The sequence below is a fragment of the Suillus subaureus genome, assembly GCF_016647635.1.
Source record: "Suillus subaureus strain MN1 chromosome Unknown BJ212scaffold_197, whole genome shotgun sequence".
NCBI classification, from domain to species: Eukaryota; Fungi; Basidiomycota; class Agaricomycetes; order Boletales; family Suillaceae; genus Suillus; species Suillus subaureus.
The window spans coordinates 1-22,518 of NW_024538753.1; the positions used below are offsets into that span (position 1 = coordinate 1).

Sequence of the window (22,518 nt, forward strand, 5' to 3'; positions counted from 1 at the left end):
CCAGAATGGACATTACCCACAGTAGAAGAAGGCAAGGTCATGATTGTCGTGGCCCACTATAGTACTGTGTTGTGTAAACTGTGAAGAACGAAATCTGAAATCCCTGGAAGGACCGGTCAATGATAATCAAATGATTGTTGGCGAATACCGCACCTAGCATTTTGCAACACTCCGATTGTTCTCTGTTTGGCTCGAAAATAACTGGTGAGACTTGAACTTTGCGGGCCGCTTCTGCTGCGGATACTTTGCCAGTCTGCATCTGAAATGCAAAATACAAAGCGTTACCAAGAAGTGGCGCCCCGAGCCTCAGTAGTATAAGATTCGGAAGGGAGAGCCGAATTGAACGCCAGGCACTAAACGACGGACATATCAAGCCCGCAGCTTCAAGGACTGACAGCGCGTTGCTGCATGTATGGTGTGGGTTCGCAAGCAAGAAAAATTCTTGAACGATGGCTCTTATGAACCAACGGTTATATGAGAGTCTCTGAGACAATAGCGATATTCCAAAAGCGACGGACAATAAGAGTGGCAGTTGCCGTAATCGAGCGATTCAGAGAATTGCCCTTTTCAGTATGTTTTCCACATTTCCCATCAGTATCACTTAGTAAAGTCCTCCCTTATGGATAAGCTCATGGTCCATAGTGCTACGTGGACGAATGAGGTAGTTTATTATGACGGTTGACCGGCATCCTGGTGTTGCATGAAAATTGCTTGATTCAAAATCTTTAACATTTCGACGACAAGACTGTAATAAGTAGTGACCCGTTGGCCATCATAAAACAGGCCCTCAGTTCAGGTTAGCGGGCCCAAAATACATCGACACAAAAAAGAATCCATACGATTGAAAGCAGGGAAAGGAATGACAAATACTTCATGCGAAAAGTCAGCGACAACTCCGTCTGGTATACCCATAGGGTCAATGACCTCGAAGGACAATACTTAGAAGGGATGTACAAGCAAAGAAAGCGGCCACCAGCTAAGACGCTTTAACATTCCAGAAAAAAATGTAATACACGTTGACTATCGATACAGACTCCTAGTGGACCTGAAGTACATTACCACAACAAAGAAAGTCATACAGATATTTGAAGGCGAAGAAAAGAACGACAAATGTTCCAGGACTCGGGAATATGCAAGCAAAAAGTCAGCTACATATTACATATAATACTGTCCGACACAAAGTCAATGACCGCGAAGGACAATAGAAGGGATGTATGAGAAAAGAAAACCGACAGCTAATATGTTCCTTGGACCTCCCTAACTACCGTCATGTAGATAGTGTTACGATTCTTTGAATTCCTCGAGTAATTGTGTGGCACTGCGGACCCATAAAATGGCGAACCTTCGGTGTGGAGAAAGTTCATGCTAGGGGACCTCACCGAGCGTGGTCGAACAATGACTGTTGATGGGGGTTTTAGGCCACTGTGTTGAATATATAACAAGTTGTTGCGGGTCGAAATTTGATTGGAGAGAATTATGTGAAGATGCGATAGTAGAGTAGCTGGAAGGTGACTCTAGAGGGAGGAGTGCAGGATCAAGAAATTCATGACTTTCTTCCAATTGCTTCGCGCCTGTAAGGTCAAGTAATGGGGGCCGCGAGGGGGCAGGTGAAGGCGGAAGAGATTTCCCGGATGAATAACCATGGTAAGTGCGTTCCATACTAGATTGAGAGGTGGCACTCTTGAACTCGAGGACGGTCAGAGACGGAACTGGTGTCAAGTCGCTGATGAGATGTTTTCAGAAGAAATCTGCTAGTGACACAAAGGAACATACCATTCTGTCATAGATGTACCCTTGAGCTCGGCGATACAGGTCGAACGTCTCCCACAGAAACTGAGAGCCCTGCGCATCACCTGTAGAGCCTCATGTAATCGACTGCGCCCCTCCTCTCCAAGGACAAACAATCCGATGAAGAAGAATGATTGCGCGACCATGATTGCCCATTCAGTAATGAGCATCGCAGTGATTGATTTGGGTGTCGCAGCGGAGCTGAATGACAAGACCTCCGTCAAATCTCGGGTGAAGTCTGCCCAAGGAGCCAGCCCTAAGGTTAGATTAAATGCCATGGCCACTACAGTTGCGGCAATAGTGCAGATGACTTCTGAAACAGCCATACTGACGAGCCGAATGTAGGCTCCAGAAGTAAGCGAGGAAGATGCACGTGTCCTCGAAAAATGGACGCCATGAAGGAGAAAGTGGCGCCAAGTAATTCCTGCAAAGGACTCAGCCTCATAGGGATACATACAATAATGAAGTGATTTACCACAGAAAAATATAGTAAGAAGAGAAAGTACAAGCGGCGGTATCCAGACCACGAACAAAGCCACAACAGTGGGATATGTCGCCGAGCGACATCCAAAATTTTCATACACATCAAAGCGTCGAGGTTGAACAATTAAATCTATTGACGATATCAATAAACATCGTGGGGGAGCTCGTAGCAGATACGCACGCAGTGCTGCATATACTAATGGAACTCCGAAACATATCAGACATTCAAGTAAGATGCGGCGTCGCTTTGTTATAGAGGTGGACGTTTGACAGAAAGACGCCATCCGTTCCAGGTGAATGCAAATACAGAGACATGCCGCGGGTATCGCTACATTTACGGCTGTTATCAGCGCCGAAGCTACAGGAAATTGAGTTGTCGTCTAGAATTGATGTCAAAACACTTACTGATGTCACACCAGAATAAGGATGGTATTTGGTAGGCCCCAGTCCACCGGAGGGCATCTATAGCATTAATCATGTTCACAACAAAGAGCCAAATTCCAATAGACATTGCAGCAACGTTGCCAGCCCGACAATACCAAGGCAATGGAAAGAGAACCAGTACCGCGGAAATGAACGAAAGTACCGGTATCTCTGTTTGCATTTCAATAACGAAAGAAAGTCTGGGGAGACAAGAAGGGCATACAAGTCTCAGTGAAGACCTGCTGCATTTGTTTTAATCGACGAGCTGTGCCTTTGAAAGCAATGTGCAAACGAAGTACAAGGATATGATAGCACAAAATCTGTATACTTCACCTTTTCCAGATCTGATAAGCTCTTGGCCGAAGAAAGAACAAGGACACATACCATGGCATGCTTGACCAAGAGACCACCCACATGACAGGGGATGACTACAATCAGTAAGCGTCAAGCAAATGCCCCAAAAAGGAATGTTCTAAAGCTTTAAGCTTAGACAACTGTATGATTTTTGCACGAGGGAAGCTGTCTACATAGAAGAACGGGAAGATGAATGCCGGCTGGGAAACCTGTGGTAAATTATAGAGCAGCCCAAGTTTCACGGGAGGCACAACAAAAGTCTGCTTACAATTGGATATTAATACAAAATTCGACGCGCAAGCGTACAGTACGGTTATTCGTGAATACCATGATAATCGTGAGGAAAAACGGATCGTCGGAATCTCGATGCGTGGATAAAATACGAGGAGACGTGAGAAACATGTCCATGCAATGCTAATAGAACAGTGATTATAAGAAATAAACCTTAACACAGTTCAATGAGAGGAAGTGGGCGCATTGGGCGCATAGATGCGGCCCATGAGAAGATAAGCCACTACCCGGCGGACGGGTAAGGTTGCAAGATCGCCGACGCGCAAAACGAATTTTAAACCCGGAATACGGAGGGAGGGAAAGCGGTATCGAGCCCTCTTAGGTGTAAAAGTGGCGCCTTCTGGTATTGTCTCAAGCTTGGTGGGAGTACGAGAACGACCGATTTTTGGGGAAGAGCGAGGAGATGGTGGGTGTTTATCTCGGCGAGAGCTGCGTGCCCACTCTGGAAAGACGAGTGCGAGTGGTTCAGCCAAAGTTGCATGGAATGCAGAAGCAAGATTATGGGATAGAGTCGAACCGTGCACTGAAATTTCTCTCCTTTCCAGCAACGCTTCCATGTTCTGTTCCAACGCTGCAAGTCTCGATTCTTGCGCCGAGTAGAAAACATCATTCTTCCTCTCCTGCTTCCGCATGGATTTCTCTAACCCTTCGACAGCTCCTTCCACATGATCAAAAACGTCTTCGGTGAGGGCTTTCACAGTGTCGTTGTATTCTTTCAGTTGAGTCTCTAATTCGGCGACGCGCACAGTCAGAGCTTCGATTTGCGATTGCGTATCTGGTGAGCTGGCCGGGGGGTAATGAATAACAGTATGCAAGTCTTTTGTGCGTTGACGGAGTCGCTCTACCGCGTGTTTCCAAGGTCGCATACCGGTGGCGAGGATAAAGAGGGAGGTACTGAACCATGATATAGTCTCCGGACCAGCCACAGATAGGACGACGACACGAAGGATTGCAACTCCGAGTAACGGTGATAAGATAGTGAGGAACAGATAGAAAATTTCGAGTCTGCGTAACTCTGACGAAGCAATTTCATGATAGGGATTCTGATCAGACGTTTGACGGGATAGTGCATCAGGGGAACGACGTCTGGGTCTTGAGAGATGATAGAGACTCCACGGTACTGTGTATATTTATGTTTTCTGTTTCAGAATGAAAACAAAGCACTTACCCTCGATAATTTGGTGCAAATAGAATATCAGGAGAAGAATGAGAAGGATATTCTTGACGTGATCTCCTCCTGTCAGCCAGTTTCCGATGGGCGAAACCAACGCAAGTATGACCGAAAGGTCAAATTCATACCACCCCTTACTACTCTCGGGTTCAACACCTGAGGTCCTTTCCGAGCTCCCATTCTCCTCGTGCAGAGGAGTGAACGAAGGGGATCTAGCAGGAGGTCTGACCGACGGAGAGGGTGTATCTGAGCCGGAGACCTCGCTGGACTCACTCTCTGAATCGTGATCAAGCGGGGAAGATAAAGCTCTTGTGTCAAGAAATGGTCGCTTGACCTCCGGATAGTGGTCCATAGCTTCGTGACTGAAGTTGGGCGTATAAACTTGATCACGCTCAAAGAAATAGAACGTCCGAGCCGCGAGATATACGGATTTGAGTCTGTCGTTGTCTGTTGCCAGCGCAAGACAGAAACTTGGTACGCCGGTCGCGGTGGTGCGCCGCGAGCGATGGGTGGAGGACAATATGGGATTATATAATCACTAACTACGTCGGGAGTCGGAACGGAAACAACTTAATGCAAATTGCCGAATTGTGATTCAAGCTAAAGCTTCGATCTCCCAGAAAGCTTATTGGGAGCGCCGGAGCTTGCGTGCGAGCCTAGAGATATTTAGTGGAAACAGAGCCTCTATTATCCATTACTAATGGACCTCCTCGTACCACCCCTTTGTCGTTACCCATAGACTTTCAAAAGACACTCCCACAAGTCGGCAGGTCACACATTTCTAGGAGGAAAACGTGAGAACTTCGTAGCAATGAGTCACCGTCCGACATCACGTTTTGTCCTGAGAAAAACGCGCAACTGCCAACCCCTGGGAGTGCCGATTGTAAGGACTGCGATCCTTGCTCGTTCCACACGGGAGTATACTGGCATGGTGAATGCTGATCCTACACCCACAAGGAAATACATTGCTGCATCTTCGATATACACCGTAGTACGGTATAGTGCGAGACCAAAAAAACCCACAAGTGGGAAAAGACAACTGTGGCCAAAATGAAACCGAAAGTATCACAGGCTCGAAGGTTTGTGGAACAAGAAGTCCACCAGATGAAAAAAAAATTGACACAATTTTTTTGATCTTTTTTGTGAATTGTGATGGCTTCAGAGGACTTCAAGCAACTGACGTAGTCAGCCCCAGTCGGTCCGTTCGGTGTACGGGAATTTCACCCGCACCGCGCGAAGGTCAAGCTGGCTGGCCTGTATGGCCAGCCTTAGCTTGACATGCTTCAGCATCGTAAGCTAGATAATGTCTATGGAGAGAAGGTGAATCAGTGATCAGACAATAATGATCGTCGACTTACTTATACGATGGATGCATACTTCGCGAAGGTGGCATCGCGTTATGTTATTACGCAATAACCTGCATAACTAAATTTTGTGTCTGTGTCAACTAATGTGTAGCATTGTTCGTCATCGCTGGATTGACTAGACTCATCACCACTGCCATAACCCTCATCTGGGAATAGCAGTGAATCAGGGTCGAAGAGCTCAGATATATCCAGAATCGTGTCAAGTGAATCCATCCTAGCAGGATTAGATTTGTAGTGAGCGCGAGTTGAAGGGTGCAAAGTGCTAGATGGAGGGTGATGAGTGCGAGTTTGGGGGACTGAGTATCACAATGGATGGATAAGTGTCGCAATTGAGGGATAGGTGTTGCAAAAACGCTCCGAGTCAAGGAGCGTACAAAGTTGGGTATAACGATAATGTGTTGCAGGTACGAGGATATGGTATGGAGTGTCGATTGAAGGTATAGAGAAAATAGGACCAGTTTAAATAGAGGATCAGTTGTGGTTTACTCCGGTGGACGGACATTGGGAACAATGGATCGATACACCATTGTTGGCTTGAAAGGTCAACCAAAGCGATTATGCTGAGACGAATGACTGAACTTTCGTCGATAATCTCTTGTGTAAGCTTCAAACACAGAATAGAAAGACACCCAAAAGTTCGGACAGCTTTTAGTACCCCAAGGGCCAAGCACGTGGCCCATACAATATGTATGACATATCGACTAGGTTGGGTCAATGGTGCCAATATTTTGAAACTCCGCTCGGCTAAATTTGAGGCTGAGCGCTGAATTCCTCCGAATGCAATGAGACCCGAGACGTCTCAAACATTGTACACAACAGACGAATAGATATTATCCATCGACAAAAGGAAGATGCGATGCAATTGAGCAAAGTACTGCTTCTCCTACCGACTAACCACATAATGGACATATTCTGTTTAATAGTTTCTCGATTTAATTCAATCGTCTGCCCACCACCCCCCGAACATGAATATTCCGAGGTTGCTCCTCTCTCATTGTATTTAATGGGAGCAGTGTGGTCCGTCCAACTGCTTTTGTGCAGTCCCATGTATCGTTATATTGTTGCTCATAGGTGACACATTTCAAACTGCCATTCTTTTCAAGAAAATGAATGTGGTCAATGATTGATACGGCATAGAAATTCAGGAGATTTCCAAGAGGACCCATAGGTCGAGAGGTGCCTATGAGCGACGATGTAACTCCAGTGTGAACAAATAGGACTGTACCCACAGTCCAGAGGGACGCGAATGGAAAATATGGCCAGCACGATAATACATTTCATAGAAATGTTCATACCAAGTCTCATGAAAACCATATTCCAAGGTGCCTTGATAGCTCGAAAAGCTGGTGGTTGCGTTGGTCGCGCATGCCTATCGAACCGAATCGACACACTCGAGGTGAATGCCAATGCAACAAGCAGGCAGCCGGGAGGGCCAATGCAGACCTTACGATTATGTTGCTACCTCGAAGGGCATCAGCCGCAAGGTCACTTCAAGAGTCCTAGTGAACTCACTGATATCGCACCACACCAGTCTGGCAATGTTCAGATTAATGTTACCCCACAGTGGCATCGAAATCGCGGACAACATTGAGGACAACTTGAAAAGCCAGGCCATGACAAAGAGAGTTGCAATAGTTCGTGCTTGTCAATGCCATTGCAGAGAGAGCAGCAGCAGTGACATAGCTGCGAGGAACGCAACCGGCGGGATCTCGCAGTGCATTGTGAGTGAAAGGTACAATAACCAAATGGGGCACTAGGAACATAACAAGGAAGGAAGAGTTCAATGGATTGCAGATTATGACCGAATATGGTAATTCTCTTACCAATCAACAATCGATGACGGTCAATGCAGAGAAACATCATTGTTCCCAGCATGGTATAAAGGGAGACAAAGGATCGCCATGACTGCCAATTTTTCGCCCTTTGTGAGAGTATCATATTGTGCGAGCACCTATACTCGTCGAGCCAAACAACGTTTGCAACCCCTATCGCGCCACTTAGCGCCACCACTCCTGCGCTCACCGACATAATTAATATCATCATCGGCCCCGTCCCAACTAACACTTGGAAGCCCTCTCGCGCTACCCATTTCTGCGCTCACAATAAATATTGCCATCAGGTCCACCGTCGAACTCGATGATGGACTCATTCGACGATCTCGAGTCCTTTTCCTTTCCTGAATCTACCATGCCCTTCGAAACATCTGCTCTCACTTCCCATCCCGCTGAATCGGTTCCTTTGGAGTTTGAACACTCCTACTATGATGGCGGTGCTGGCTACTTTTGTAGCATTGCATAATGCGTGTGCCGCGGGTAGCGGCGCCTGTTACTGTTTCGAAAACGATCCGTGATGTACGTTCGTCTTCCTTTTCGCTCCTTTCGGAATGAGGCTGATGGAATCGATGCGCAGCTTATGATTTAAAGTCATGCTTCGTCTGCAAGAGACGAATGGGATCTATTTATTTGCTTTTTCAGTGCTTTGCTTTGTTTGCTTTGTTTGCCCTTCGTCCACAGACACTGGTGTCACGTTCTATTTGTTCTTTCTGCTTTATGACCACTAGGACCCAAATTAGGATCTTCTGTAGATTACTTTTTCTGAACTCATCTTCCAGAATTCCCTCCTATCTTTTTTCGATTTTCCACAAGTCCTAGCACTATTTATTCGTCTCGCACGTACGTTAACATACATGCACACGATTAGAGTCATTACGTACGCGTTTCCACTCCTTTATTATCACGGTCACTTTACATCTACGTAGTACGCGACACCGTCGGTCAAATGGCTGTGGGGTGAGATACTAATCTACCTCCCATCCTTTATGTCATGTACTAGACTCGTGACTAGTCTTTGCTATGAGGCGAGTTGAAACCGGCCGCACAGCAAGGACTAGTCACGAGTCTAGTCATGTGCATCCACTGGTATTTGTCCAGACATGTTGCGTTTCGCGTATATACATTCAATATACCAATTATATGATATCCTCAAGTATGCAATAACGTCAACGCATTTATGACAATCAATTTTGTGTACCACTACTAAGTTGTGGCTTGCTTTGAACGGTTGTGAACATCCCATTGTTTCGAACACTCCAGCTCGAATTTACTGAGAATTGGTGAAAATGCATTGACTTAATAATAACGACGAGGCCCTGCAGGGCGGAACAAATGACAACAATGCGAAAGCGAGAGCGATAGCTACGACGTAAGTAAGAACTGATATAACCACAGCAGAACATGAGTCAAAAGACAGCAATGGCCACAACGTAAGTAAGAACAATAGCTAGAACCACAATCAGCAGATAAGTAAGGATTCATGGAAGACGAATAAATAAGTACTAGCAGGAAAGTAGTTGGGTACACGAACAGAGATATGTAACGTTGCACAAGCAGCTCTACCAAGCGGTATGACCACCGAATTAAGCACTGCTATGGATAAATATGTCGCAGTTAAACGTGCGTCAAAGGTAACCACGAAAATAAAGCGAACGAAGACAACAAGGATCGAAGGAGGGGTATAGCCACAGAATTAAGCACTGTGCTATAGATAAAGCAAACGAAGACAACAAAGGTCGAAGGAGGGGTATAGCCACAGAATTAGGCACTGTGCTGGATATAAATATGTCGCACTTAAACGTGCGGCAGCGCGGAGGTCCTGCTAGGACCACTGAAATAAATAATGCGAGGGCTAGCCTCTAGTCCGAATAATTTGATGCTGAACCAGCGCATGAGGCATAGTACCCTGTTCATAACAAGAACTGGTTAAGGAGACATCTACCGAAAGAGGCGTCGTACAGACACACCTCGCGCCGGCCCCCCTGAGAGTGACGGGGGGCAAATCTTATAAAATGACACAGAAGCTGGCAAAGTAACTGGAGAGGTTGTCTTGGTCAACCGGCAGCGAGTTGGAAGGTTCCATGCATTGCATTTCAAGTTGTGCTAGATCACCCCAATTGGGCTGTGATGTAGTATGTGATGGTGACCTAACAAAGAGCGATGGCTTCAAATCGAGCAGAGTGATGAAGGCGTCCATATGGCACCGCTTTAGCGTAGTAGACCTCGAGGTTTGTGGACTGAATATTAGTACAAAGGGAGCTCCACGCCACGGCCATGTTATATAGCGACTCGTCTTTACCATTGTTCGATAATTACAGAGGTGTATTTCGTGCTATTGTCTCCGGCGAATCATCCAAATTTGGAACTCGCATTTGTAAATTTATCTCCGACACGTAGCCACAATGCAGGACTTGCATAATCCATTGTTTGCTACATCCCTTTGTTCAACCCAAAATGTTTTCCTATAAGCCTATCATTCTCGGTGTCCGTCCTTTGACACTATTCAGCTCTACTCTTTCTCAACACCATTATGACTGGGCTGGACTATCCACTTTACCCCATCTTCGCTTTCCTCGGCTTTGTAGTCGTACTTGTACCTCTTCCCTGGCATCTACAAGCATGGAACTCAGGAACATGCTATTATATGATTTGGACGGCACTTTCTTGCCTCAATCAGTTCATCAACTCCATCGTCTGGCATAACAATGCTATCAATTGGGCTCCCATTTGGTGTGACATTTGTAAGCGACGTTTTGCTATGTTTCCGCTACTTGTTTCCTAAGACTTTGTTGAGCTATTCGGATAATGCTTGGCGCCTCAGTGGGCATTCCTGCCGCATCATTATGCATCAATCGCAGACTATACAACATTGCAAAAGTCCATGCAGTCGCACTCACGAATGCAGAGGTACGGGTCGACATTGACAGAGCCTCGGTTCCTTCATTTATCTTGTTTTAGAAACGACGAGTCATCTTTATTGACACCATGATCTGCGTGCTTTTTCCTATGGTAGTCGTTGCGCTCCGTGAGTGTACTGATTCCATCTACAACACGCATCCCATTGATCCTTTTACAGAATATGTTGTACAAGGCCATCGCTTCGATATTTACGAAGATGTCGGCTGCTACCCTTTTATTTACAATACGCTACCAGCGTTTTTCTTATCTGATAGTTGGCCTATAATTATCGGCCTTGTCTCCTCGGTCTATTGTGGTACGTCCCTTCATGGTGGTTTGCTGTCCACATTCTTATCGCCCGCAGGCCTTTCACTGAAGGCTTTTTACCTTCGTCGTGCACAATTCACCCAGTTTATGGCATCCAACAAGTCTCTCAGCGCTAGCCGCTACTTCCGTCTCATGGCACTCGCAGTGGCAGAAATATTGTGCACCATCCCCCTCGCATCTTTTATGATATGGCTCAACTCGGCAGCACAGCCTGTACAACCCTGGATCAGCTGGGAATATGTTCACTATGACTTTTCGCGTGTTGTGCAATATCCGTCCGTTCTGTGGACGGCGAACTACCTCGTTGTTGTTGCTGTCCAGCTCACGCGGTGGTTCGTAGTCATCTGTGCCTTCGTATTTTTCGCCTTCTTTGGTTTTGCCGCAGAAGCCCGGAAGAACTACGTCATAGCTTTCTGGTGGGTAGCAAGGATATTCGGATTCCATCCGGCGAAGCCGCAACAGCGGATGAACTCAAATGAGTAAGTATCTTATCGTAAGCAAAAAAAAAGCTTTGCTGATAAGAGTCCTACAGGTTTAATCGCGCTCCTCGTGTGCCTGCGGTGCTTCCATCGGCGGGCTCATTGCCCGTTTATGTTGTCAAAGAACGCAAACGAAATAGTTCGTTGGCATTATCTTGGGAACATCCACTGGACGAAAAGAAAGCCGCCTTGGTTTGAAAAACAATATCTTCGGAAGCAATTCGGAAGCGTCTTCTCATGTCCGCTATGACGACGTTGGTCTCATGGAATGTCGTGTGAGGTTGGAGACAGTTTCTGTTGAAACCGCTCATGCTATGAGTAATCCACCTTCATTTGCTATTGTCATTCATATATACTTCGGACTCGAGGAACATTCGATCTTTCATTTGTATGAATCATAACATCTCACAATCTTATTTTACTTTCGACCTGACGTAGTGTACATACATGATAATCCCCAAGCGGATCGGGGCTCCCGTCAAATATCTTGATGTAGTACATATCAAGTACATATATGCAAAGGATCAAAATATTATTGTTTTTCGCACCATATCTATCCAAATATCACCTATAAAATCTAAAAAGATGGGAATCAAAGCTATTAGATGGTGACAAGATTCTAGGACAGCGTGGTTATCTCGTAGTCATTTCTGCAGAAGTCGACCGTTATTTGATGTTTCCCCAGGGTACGTATATCACTCGTCCAATATTTACCCTCGCGCTTTGTTGCCTGAATTAGGCCATCCTGATGGCGATGAAAATCGTTCATTATACTGCCACGTGACAATGTCTTCAGCCACAGCGAGATTCTCACACGTATCGTCGGGGAAGTTCTGCCGCTTAATGCAATAAAAAATTACTGCAACAGAGTCTTCAATGGTTCCGCATTGTGAACCTGCGTCTACCACCACTTGCCAAGGATGATCCCACTGCGTTAGGACTGTCATCTTTTGTTTTGTTTGTCCATCAAACCACTCATTTTTGCCATTTCTGCATTCTGATCGGTTCACGGTTCAAACTTCAAACAATAGCCTTACTCTCCGCCTCTCTCGTCTGTTACGAAGTCCCTACTTCATCTATTTCTTCGTCTGGAAAGATAGTGGCCAGTGAAACTTTCAAGTTTCGTCTTTATCTAGTCTCGAACCAGACGTCCTAGGATCCCTTTGGAGGTTCGTCCAGTCCGCATCGAGCCACATAGTGGCTAGCGGTATTGTTCTCAATCTGCTTCCCGGAATGTCTGGCTTGAGACTGGGTTTGAATTCCCGCTACTCCAGGCCTCAAGTAGTGGCCTCCGCTTGGCCTTTCGTATGATGGCATCTAAGTAGTGCTTCGCACTCCTCTGGTTGTCCCTTTGTCGGTCATTTTTGCATAAATTGTCCTCCCGAAGTGGCGCAGTGTTGCACGCTTCTCTGTTCCTAACTTTCATCTGACTCATCCAATACCAGTAAGTACTGTTCTCGGTCACCATACCATGGTGTTCTCGTTCTTTGATCACCACGTTGTTAGTGCCCCTTTCGATCCTTCCTGTCCGTTGGCGCCACCCAGTTTTGACGCCTGAGAGTCGGGTCTGGATTGATGGTGTATTGGTCATTTGGTATAACGTGCGACCACTCAGCTTCATCTGCCGTATCTGCCAGAGTGGATAGCCTTATGGATGACGACAGCCCCAGCCCACTCGCGCAGGACTTGGAACTTCGCCTAATCAAGGCAAAAACCGTCCTGTGCACATTAGCAGATTTACACAATAACGGACTTGCAACGACATTGACAAAATAAATATCAACAGTTCGCTGCAGGTATCAACGCTATTTCCGGGTGATGGAAACGTAATTCACTACAGAGTGCTCTGTAGCACAACCCAACCCGCTGATGCTATGATTAACAACTTCTTCTGAATTATACCAGATTACATGATGTCAGCTTTGTGTAATTGTTGACCGCATCGACAGCTGAACTTACTAGTTCTTATCGTAGTAAGCATACCAGCTAGCCGAGGAACGAGAACGAGCCGACGCGCTCACCGTGTGTCAAGCACAATCGGGCGACCCACAGCGTGACGATCCTCCGACACTAGTAGTGCATGCCGGGCACATTGACATGATGCTTTTAATTTTGGATGCTATGTTGGCGCACGAACAATTTATCCATAGAACGGACAACGTCAGACTGCGCAGAGGTGTATCATGCATATTCAGGCAGCGGGCTCTGTAGACTGCCACCGTATATATGGGGGCGCTACAGTTATAGCATAACACATCCATGCATCACGATCATGATTTGATGCGAGAAGAGGTTCCTTCGGCAGGAGTCGGCACGGTTCTTGACTTGGAGCTCCGCTATCAGCTACTGTCAGAAGAACAATGCTCGCAAACTTACATAATGAAATGGCAGTGATCGTTAATCGAAATCAGCTATGTTGATTGAACAATGGCGACACACAACTCCATTGTGCATACCATTGTTGTTAAGATCTTTAAAAGTCGGAACTGCTATAACGATTTAGTCCAATTTACTCGTGAGCTAATATATACCCCAAGCCCTTGAACTCGTTGACTCCTAACCACACTCTTCACACAACCCTCCTACTTTTATTTATGCTATGGACACCTTTCTATCCATCGTCGAGCAATTTTATCCATCAATGACAACCCCGGAGCATGACGATCATTCAGAGGATTATGACGGACTACCCGTCGACCATGAGCGTTCCCCAATGGTAGCGGGTGGATTTTGCGTCATCGTTTGATGTCGACTATCGTCATGGCGTTGCTTGTGCAACAATGTAAGTCCACTGCTTTTGTTTGTTGCGTTCGCTCAATGCTGAAGGGTTCTGTGGCAGTCATTCAACATCCGCGGCCCCCACAGCTGCTTTCAACTGCTGACTTTTTCATCTATCATTACCAAGCCCCGGCTCATATGCCGTCCACTCTTTCGTCACCGCTTTCGCTCCAACCGCTTTCGTTCTACTGTTGTACACGTAGTCCAGTTCTGATTCGTGCTGCACGCTACCTTACGGTTGGATGTTGCATACTGTGTTCTCCTAACAACTTACCAGTACGTATTACGCGTCCGCGCCAACTCCAGTTTTTTTTCATGTTCATTGAGCGAATATGTTGTGGCTGCCGCAGTAATGTCTTGCTGAACTATGATCAATCGCATTGGATCTCGAGCCACATGAAGTCTGCAGATCTGAGGGTCGTATTTCCAGTCAGCCTAGCGTGGATGTCAATGACGTTTCCGACAAGGCGTCTGTTCAAGAATTCGACATCCCTCAGGGCATGAATGTTGCAGAGTACGCTGTCAAGCACATTTATTCTGTCCGCGAAAGTTGTGTTGACATCAACCCTTCAAGACGGCAAAGTTCAACAACGTTTCCTTCCTGACGTTGTTCTTCTCCGCCTTGCAGGGTACGGACACGACAAGGATTTATTATGTCGGTTTCCTTGGTCATTGGATTGAGATATGACAGTTCCTGGATCACTGTTTTCGATTCTCAAGACTCGTTTATTCCCTCAGCGCGAGAGCGACCCAGCCATCACTGTCTATAAAACTCAGGTTAATCTTGCCGACCATGAAAGGATTCAGTGAACAGACGGTAACCTCAATGCGATAAAACAGTGAAGTTCTTACAGTGTGTGTACAAGATAGGATGCAAGTAGGTATGATGTGTAGTAGAGCATAACAATTCTAAAATCATTCTTGACGTCACCTACATCCATAGCATATCCATTCATTCTGTTCTCAAGGTACAAACAACGCCTTGAGGAACTAGGCTTCAAGGCCAATAAAGGTGGGACGGTCTCGATCAATTACGAAGGGTTCATCCCTTGTCCGTTCGCATTCCGTTGTATAAACGACTGCATCATCTCACCATTCGCCGTCCCCACGCCGCCAAGATGCGTACCTCCACTGATATTCCTTCGCGGAATCCCGCCACCGCCCCGGTCATGCCGAATTATTAACATGTCCTCACGCACGCGTCCCATAAGAACAACTCACAAACATATTCATTGACAGATTCACTCCATTCGAAACCGGACTCATGTTCTGCATTCCAACACCAGGTGCTGGTGCTTGCACATCCTGCTGCATTGCCCCCGTCTGTAGTTGTTGGTGCTGCTGCATTTGTCGTTGCTGCTGCCAGATCTGCTGTTGCAGTGCGAGTTGTTGCATGAAGTGTTTTTACTGCCGTGAGTCAAGGCCCTGAATCCGCGTCAGCATCTCAAGGGTGAATACGCCTGGGGGTTGCGGTTGCAGTTGCGGTTTTGGGGCATCGACTTTACTAGAGCCTGGCAGATCTGGAAGTCCAGTAACAAGGAACACTGCGCCTACTAGCACAGGAACACGATCATATTGTGTGACATGAGCCAAGAAGGAATTCCTGCCACGCCGCTATGCCAAACTGAATATCAAAGAATGCCAGTGAAAGTGACAGGAAGCGAGAATGGACGGAACACTCGCGGTTCGTGGTTCCATCATGGTCATTATCAACACGTAAACCATGACATTCATTTCCTGTTCAGAGTTCCGTGCTTGGGGCTTGAACTGGACCATCACAGTAGATTGGTGGTATTTCTGAAGCCACAGATTTAATTCTGAGGGATCCTTCACTCCTTGTGAAAATTCTATCAGGCCATGTTTCCGCGTGGCTGCAGAAGGAATTAGTGCTAGACCATAGAAACTGTTCGATGACATGCAGTTGACCCTTAGAATTAACGGCGGCCACCTGCACTTCGAACCCCTTTGGTTGTCCAACATGCTGTGTAGTGAAGGCGAAGGAGCCTTCCCATTGTACCCTGGGATAACCCTCCTAAGCGTCCAATTAACTACCTTCCGGTCAAAACTCTGCTAGTCATCATGCCCAACGCTTGCGTACTCCGAGACATCAAGACCTGCAACATCGCAAAGGTTAATGAGGTCTTCCGCAGGGCCTACCTGTATGTCGCGCGGGATGAGACTCTGTCCCCGCAAGTGCAATACCAAGCCCAGCTACGGCTGAACACATTTGGGAAGTACACACTGTCCGACGACGGTAAAGAACCGCTGCGCAGAATCTGGATGTGGTCGGGAAATTATCCTCAAGCTGAAATTCCCTGGCGTGCGCAAAGCTTCTTGGAAGATGGAAGTTGCGCGTACATAAGACTTCATGGTCTGGTGAGCTTACCCTTGTTTAATCAGCAATGTATGGAGTGCTCATGATGCTCGGTGCAGTATATACCTAGTCTCCCTAGCTAGACCTTTATAGACGAAGGGAGATAGTTGTTCCTACGTGTGACTTCTTTTGCATATATCCATCTGTCTAGACATATGTAGTTCGCAGTATATATATATTACCGCACAAAGTCTCCAAACGTACAACTATATACAGTAATAAGTTTACCAGGCTGTAGCTTGAAACCACATATCAGTCTTAGGACGGGGGAGAATCCCTTGAGTACCAATATCAGATAGCAACAAATCGGGTTCACCGCGCTCGCGTCTCCAGCGATTACAGACATTCAAGGTTGGCTTATCGACGAGGTAACTAGAGAAGAATAAGCATACAATATGGGCAGCTTGCAAGGCGCACCTGTATTTCCGTAACCACCACTCGGCAAGTTCCCAGTTATGGTGAGAAAGAACATCATCTTCATAGACTTTGATCGCCTTCGAGTAATCAAAAAAACAATCCGCTAACGAAAATTGCCCTGGAAAATATCAGAATATCACCAAGCTCGAAAATGGCTATGCAACTACCTCGAAGAAGGATGATACGGTCTCGGAGTTCAGGATATATAATACGGCCAATAACACTTTCTGCAAAGGACTCAGTACATGTCAAATAGAAGGCAAAACAAATATACCATGATTAATCGTTCTTGAGGATATCTAGTGACCATGTGACCATCAAACTTGGGAGACCCGCGCTCACCTCTGCACCAGAGTTGGTCGTAATGAAGCCGGAAGAATATAAGCACTATTTCTCATGAAATTGTCGAGGTGATATCTAAAGAGGGCACTTAGATATGAGACACGACAGGAATGAATGGAAAACCAACCTGATTAATTTCATAGCCTCGACCTTTCTGGGTTCTCGAAATTCTGCCATATCGTGATCGTCAGGTTCTTCAGTAGACAGCTTTTGAGGTAGAGCCCGGTGCAGAAAAGGGACAGTCGTATTCGTTTTATTCGTGGAGTAAGACATTGCCCCTAATCGTTGCTCGACGTTCATGTTCATTTGGGGCACATAAGGTTGAAAATCAGGGGAGGCATAATGACTAGACGTCGTAGCGGCCATGGAGACAAGTGAATTCCCTGACTCCATGAGGTCCGAAAACAGAATGTCCCGAGGAGAGCGTCCTTGCGGGGGTAAATCAATATCCTGCATCACCGAAAGTCCTACGACAATATAAGAAAGCAAGCAAGAGTATTTTACGATAGGAGTCTTACGAGCACCAGTATCCCCTCGAAGATGATCATTACAGGCTATACCCGGGTGTCGCTCGTCGCTGGAGATCCATAACGTCGGGCTCTGGGGGGCTCGTGCTCAGGTGCAAAGCGCTATCAACAAATTGAACTGCTTCCTTGGCAGGAGGCCGATCAGTAAATGGCATAGACCAGCAGCGGGTCATAAAATTCCATTGCCGGTCTGTGACGTAATCATCATGTGGACGGGGATGGATTCTCCCCTCAATAACCACTTGATACGTGATCTGGAAGTCACGGGTCAAGTGACACCAGGGCACATCTCCCGTCAAAACCTGCAGGACATCTCAGTGAGCCGCACTAGCAAGAGGGAATGACTTACTTGAAGCATAATGTTACCAAAGGAATACATGTCGCTTTGAGTGGTGGCTACAGAAGCTGGTTCTTCCCCGGAAAGAAGTTCAGGAGCTGCCCATCTCACTGCTCCTGGACGACAAGTCATGTTCGCGAGGTATGTCATGCCGGTCGACTGTTTAAAAGTTCCGGAAAGGCCAAAATCTGCAAGATATGCCTTTCTATCACCATCGATGAGGACGTTGGTCTTGCAACTGGTCATTAGTATGCAAGGGACAGAATATACAATGGAACTTACACCAGTGAGGTCTCCATGAACGACAGGGTTCAAGTCCGTATGTCCGTCTTCTGTCAAGCTGAATGTATGAACTGACACAAAAAATTATTCATTTTCCTTTGGACATGCACGTTTTCACACACGATAGTTGAGGCCAGCAGCAATATCACGAAGCTTGTGCACGAAACAATGAAGTCGGTTGTGCAAACTGGGAACGTATTTGAATTGCTCACCAAAAGCAGACGATCATGCAGCTCGAGGGCCTTATTCAGGTCGAGAAACGACGTCAGAGTGCCGTTTGTCATCCACGGAGCAACCAAAGCTACTGAGGAACCAAAGTCCGAAGTAGTACCCATGAATTTCAGAATATTAGAATGTCGCAGCCTCTTCCAAATTCCAAGCTCTCTCCGAAACATCTAAAAAAGCTTGATGAGAATCCGACCGTTCCCTCAGATAGAACATCACCTGAGCACTAAAAAATTGTGGTCGAATCGCTTTGACGGCGACCTGCGGGCGAGTGATGAGCCGGTGAGCGTAGAAGAACTGTGACATCCGCACGAACCTCTGCATCGCCCTCTGGCCCGTGGTATATGCACTTGTAGATATTTCCATATGTGCCGCCGGAAATAGGGTCCGGGCTGCATCGGGTGATAAGACTAGTTAAGTCTGGGATGAGGATTGAAGTGATCAGCTGAGTGGAGGGAGCGACATTGGAAGTGGTAAGTGGGAATGGTTCGGCAGTACCAGTAAATCTTCGCTGATCTGCTGTCAAATGACGGTCAACTCTAGTGTCTGTTCCCAAACTTGAATTTTTAGGGACTCTGCGAAGCTTCTGGTTCAATGGTTTCCTTCCTCGTATGATATATGGATGTTGACGATGTTGCGCTGTCGAATGGGAACGATGCTGTGCGCCAAAGTTGGTCATATTGGAAGAAACCGCGCCCGGAGGGAAAGCACGACCAGAGTCTGGTTGCGTGTCCATCTCCTGCTGCATGGCTAAAACGGCCGTTGTATTCTGCGAGCGGTGAATGTGTTATCGATGGGAAGGGTGGTGCATGAGGCCTTGAAAGTGGAGAATGGTGACTGTTTGAGATCAAATCCCAAAGTGGGTTGGGTTGATTAGGCAATGTCACTGCAGTGGGGTCACACCTAACCGGTAACCCGACATACAAATCACGTCTGAATATTAGGTGTGGTCTGCTTTGCGTCTGGATATTAGGGGGAACGATGCCGCTTTGCTTTTGAATGATAGGTAAGATTAATGTAAGGTTACAATATTCACGTCAACATCTTCTATAGTTTGACCAGAACCTCATCACGCATAACGTTTCCCCTTGCTGCCTCTCCCAGCCATCTCTAACTGTCAAACGGTCATGTCATTCTCTGCAACGATAAGTTCCCTGCCTCAAATCTTCAAGCCAACTTCTCGGATAGGTTCTGGAGGACCAGTCGAGATACGTGCGTCATTGATGAACGGCAAAAGGGAGCGAGCCTGGGCACTTTGACACCTGTGGTTGGGCAGTTGTTTTCCTGTGGGTAAGCACCATACTTCTCGGTTTTCATTCGAGATACTCATTCATAGCGCATATAGCAGCTCCGTTGGGATGGCATTGAAGCCTTGAACAAACATCGGGTGCTGGAAGGAGGAAGAGGGAAGGGCATTCGTTACCTAGGATGGCCTGCTATAGGAACTCGCCTGGGACTAACCCCGGCCCGTTGTCCACAGTAAAGATTGCCGCGGAGCTGATAAGTCATTGTCTATTATGACGTAAGCAAACAACGTGGCAGTATTGTTACTTTATGCATTGTCCACTAGTTTTCCTTTGTCTTTAAAGATTATAACCAAAGGGCCTTTCGCAATGGAATCTTGCACCCCCCTGCCTATCATCGTCTTCAAAGATTCTGATTTGAATGCAATATCCGTCACTTCCCGCAGGTGCCTTCCTTGCCGCTGCTCTGGTCCTTGTTCCTTTGCCTTGGCATTGGCGGGCTCGTAACATCGGGACTCTTTCCATCATATCATGGTTGTTTGTTGTGAATATCATTTATGGCATCAATGCTATTGTATGGAACGCAAACGTCGACAACCCCGCTCCAGTTTGGTGCGATATCAGTGAGCTGCAAAACTCACTGCTCACGATGAGCCAACAAATTGACACATCTATTTAGCTACCAAGCTCATTATCGGTGCAAATACCGCACTGCCATTGGCGACTATGTCTGTGTGCAAACACCTTGAACTCGTGTCGTCAAATCGTCAAGTACGCTTCGATCACGTTGATAAACGGCGCCGCATTATCTTCGACGCAGCAATATGTTTTGGGGTCCCTTTAATCTTTATGGCTTTGCGTAAGCTTCTTGGCAGTATTTTTTGCACGATTAGACTCACAACCACAGACTATATTGTGCAAGGTCACCGATATGACATCGTTGAGAACTTTGGCTGCCAACCTACAACATACTTTTCCATCGCAGGCATCATAATCGTTTGGTTGCCGCCCCTGGTTTTTGCAACGGCCACGCTTATATACGCAGGTCGGTGGTTTTGGCAACGCATTGGTGTATACATCGTCGTTGATAGTCATCCACCGTCCAGCTCTCGCGCTGTATCATTTTGTTTGCCGACGCATGAATTTTTCCGCTCATTTACAGAATGCCAACTCAGCCCTTACAACGCATCGTTATCTTCGCCTTATGGCAATGGCCGTCACGGAAATTGTGTGGGGGACTGCGTTGACAGCCTTCAACCTCTACAACAACGCTGATTCGGGCTTGCGACCTTGGATCAGCTGGCAGAACGTTCACTCCGATTGGCTCCGCATTGACCTCTTTGCGTTCATCGAACTCCCGCCTTCGTTCATTAAAAGCATGTTCTTGTTGTGGTGGGCGATGCCCGCCAGTGCATACATATTCTTTTTGTTCTTTGGCTTTAGCGACGAGGCGAGGAGGGAGTACGGCAAGATCATCAAAGCTTTCCGAAAACATGTCCTGAGACAGTCGATCAAGGATGTTAGCTTTCATGGATCAAATCTGCCAAGTGCCAGGCAGGTTCTCGTTGTGCTCAGAATCCCATTTGCTGACATTTGCTTCAGACATCGTGGTCCAAAAATTACACCTCTCCCCTCGGTGCCCCTCACTGACGACAAGAAGTTGTTCAACGAGAGATCCTCGTTACGCTCTACCCCAATTCCGTTCAGACCCCCCAAGAAGCTCAATCACGTCACTTTCCCGAATGCATCTGATATTCTTCTCACCAAGTACGCTCCCGACATGGAAGCGGGCCTTTCAAACGATTCTCACTCAGACCAAATGTCCGACTCTCTTATACCCTGGGAGCACTCATCCCATCAGCCATCTCAGCGGCCATCACTATCATACGATTGCCCTCATCCACGTGCCCTCACTACATCAATCGTTGTTGGGGCTGGTCCCAAGCCTTCACATCCTCATGTCAGGCCTTGGAGCCCACCAACTGTGTTGCCTTTTCGCAGTGATAGATCAGCGTCATGAGCGCTATGGCACTGACGTTATAGATCAACCAGAGCCCCCTGATCACCAGGGGATGTTCTTGCTTGTGCCCTCGTATAAACCTTTCATTACGTTCCTTGACATTATGGCAAGTTCCCCACAGTATTCAATCTAGGAACATTTCGCATTCATGTATATATCTCATACTTGCGTTACATAATCAACATATCACTATCTTTATCATACTACTGCAAATCACCACGATCCTTTGTACTCCTGGATGTTTAACATTATAACCCTCATGTCACGCACGCTCGCTGCTAACATCACAATGAATATTCATATTTCCTTCCATTTTTACTTGGTCGCACGATGTCTTCGGTGAGCAGAACGTTGAAGGCCTACGATTGGTGTACATTCGCCGCGGATCTTCAAGAACACGAGACGAATAATTTGAGAGGGGGCGCCAACCCACAACCGCCTGACAGCAACGTTCACGGAGGGAACAGACTTGTTGATTTGTCTAATCAGCAGAAGTCAAGTAAGACCTCCCGCGTGGCTAATAAACCACAAGGATACATGGCACCGCCAGCATGGTGAG

The 22,518-nt window shown here is 46.7% G+C and overlaps 2 protein-coding genes across 2 annotated transcripts; both read left to right on the top strand.

The window, feature by feature from the left end:
* Window positions 1–10,147: 10,147 nt before the first annotated feature.
* BJ212DRAFT_1581992 (pheromone A receptor-domain-containing protein) lies at window positions 10,148–12,036 on the top strand. The gene is made up of 6 exons (XM_041342315.1): window positions 10,148–10,450; window positions 10,504–10,616; window positions 10,668–10,734; window positions 10,786–10,923; window positions 10,972–11,413; window positions 11,467–12,036. Exons 1-6 carry the CDS (start codon window positions 10,240–10,242, stop codon window positions 11,609–11,611), a joined length of 1,116 nt encoding a protein of 371 aa, XP_041185537.1. The 5' UTR covers window positions 10,148–10,239; the 3' UTR covers window positions 11,612–12,036.
* Window positions 12,037–16,078: 4,042 nt separating this feature from the next.
* BJ212DRAFT_271321 (uncharacterized protein) lies at window positions 16,079–16,761 on the top strand. The gene has a single exon (XM_041342793.1). The coding sequence runs from the start codon at window positions 16,271–16,273 to the stop codon at window positions 16,610–16,612; it is 342 nt and encodes a 113-aa protein (XP_041185538.1). The 5' UTR covers window positions 16,079–16,270; the 3' UTR covers window positions 16,613–16,761.
* The last annotated feature ends 5,757 nt before the right edge of the window (window positions 16,762–22,518 follow it).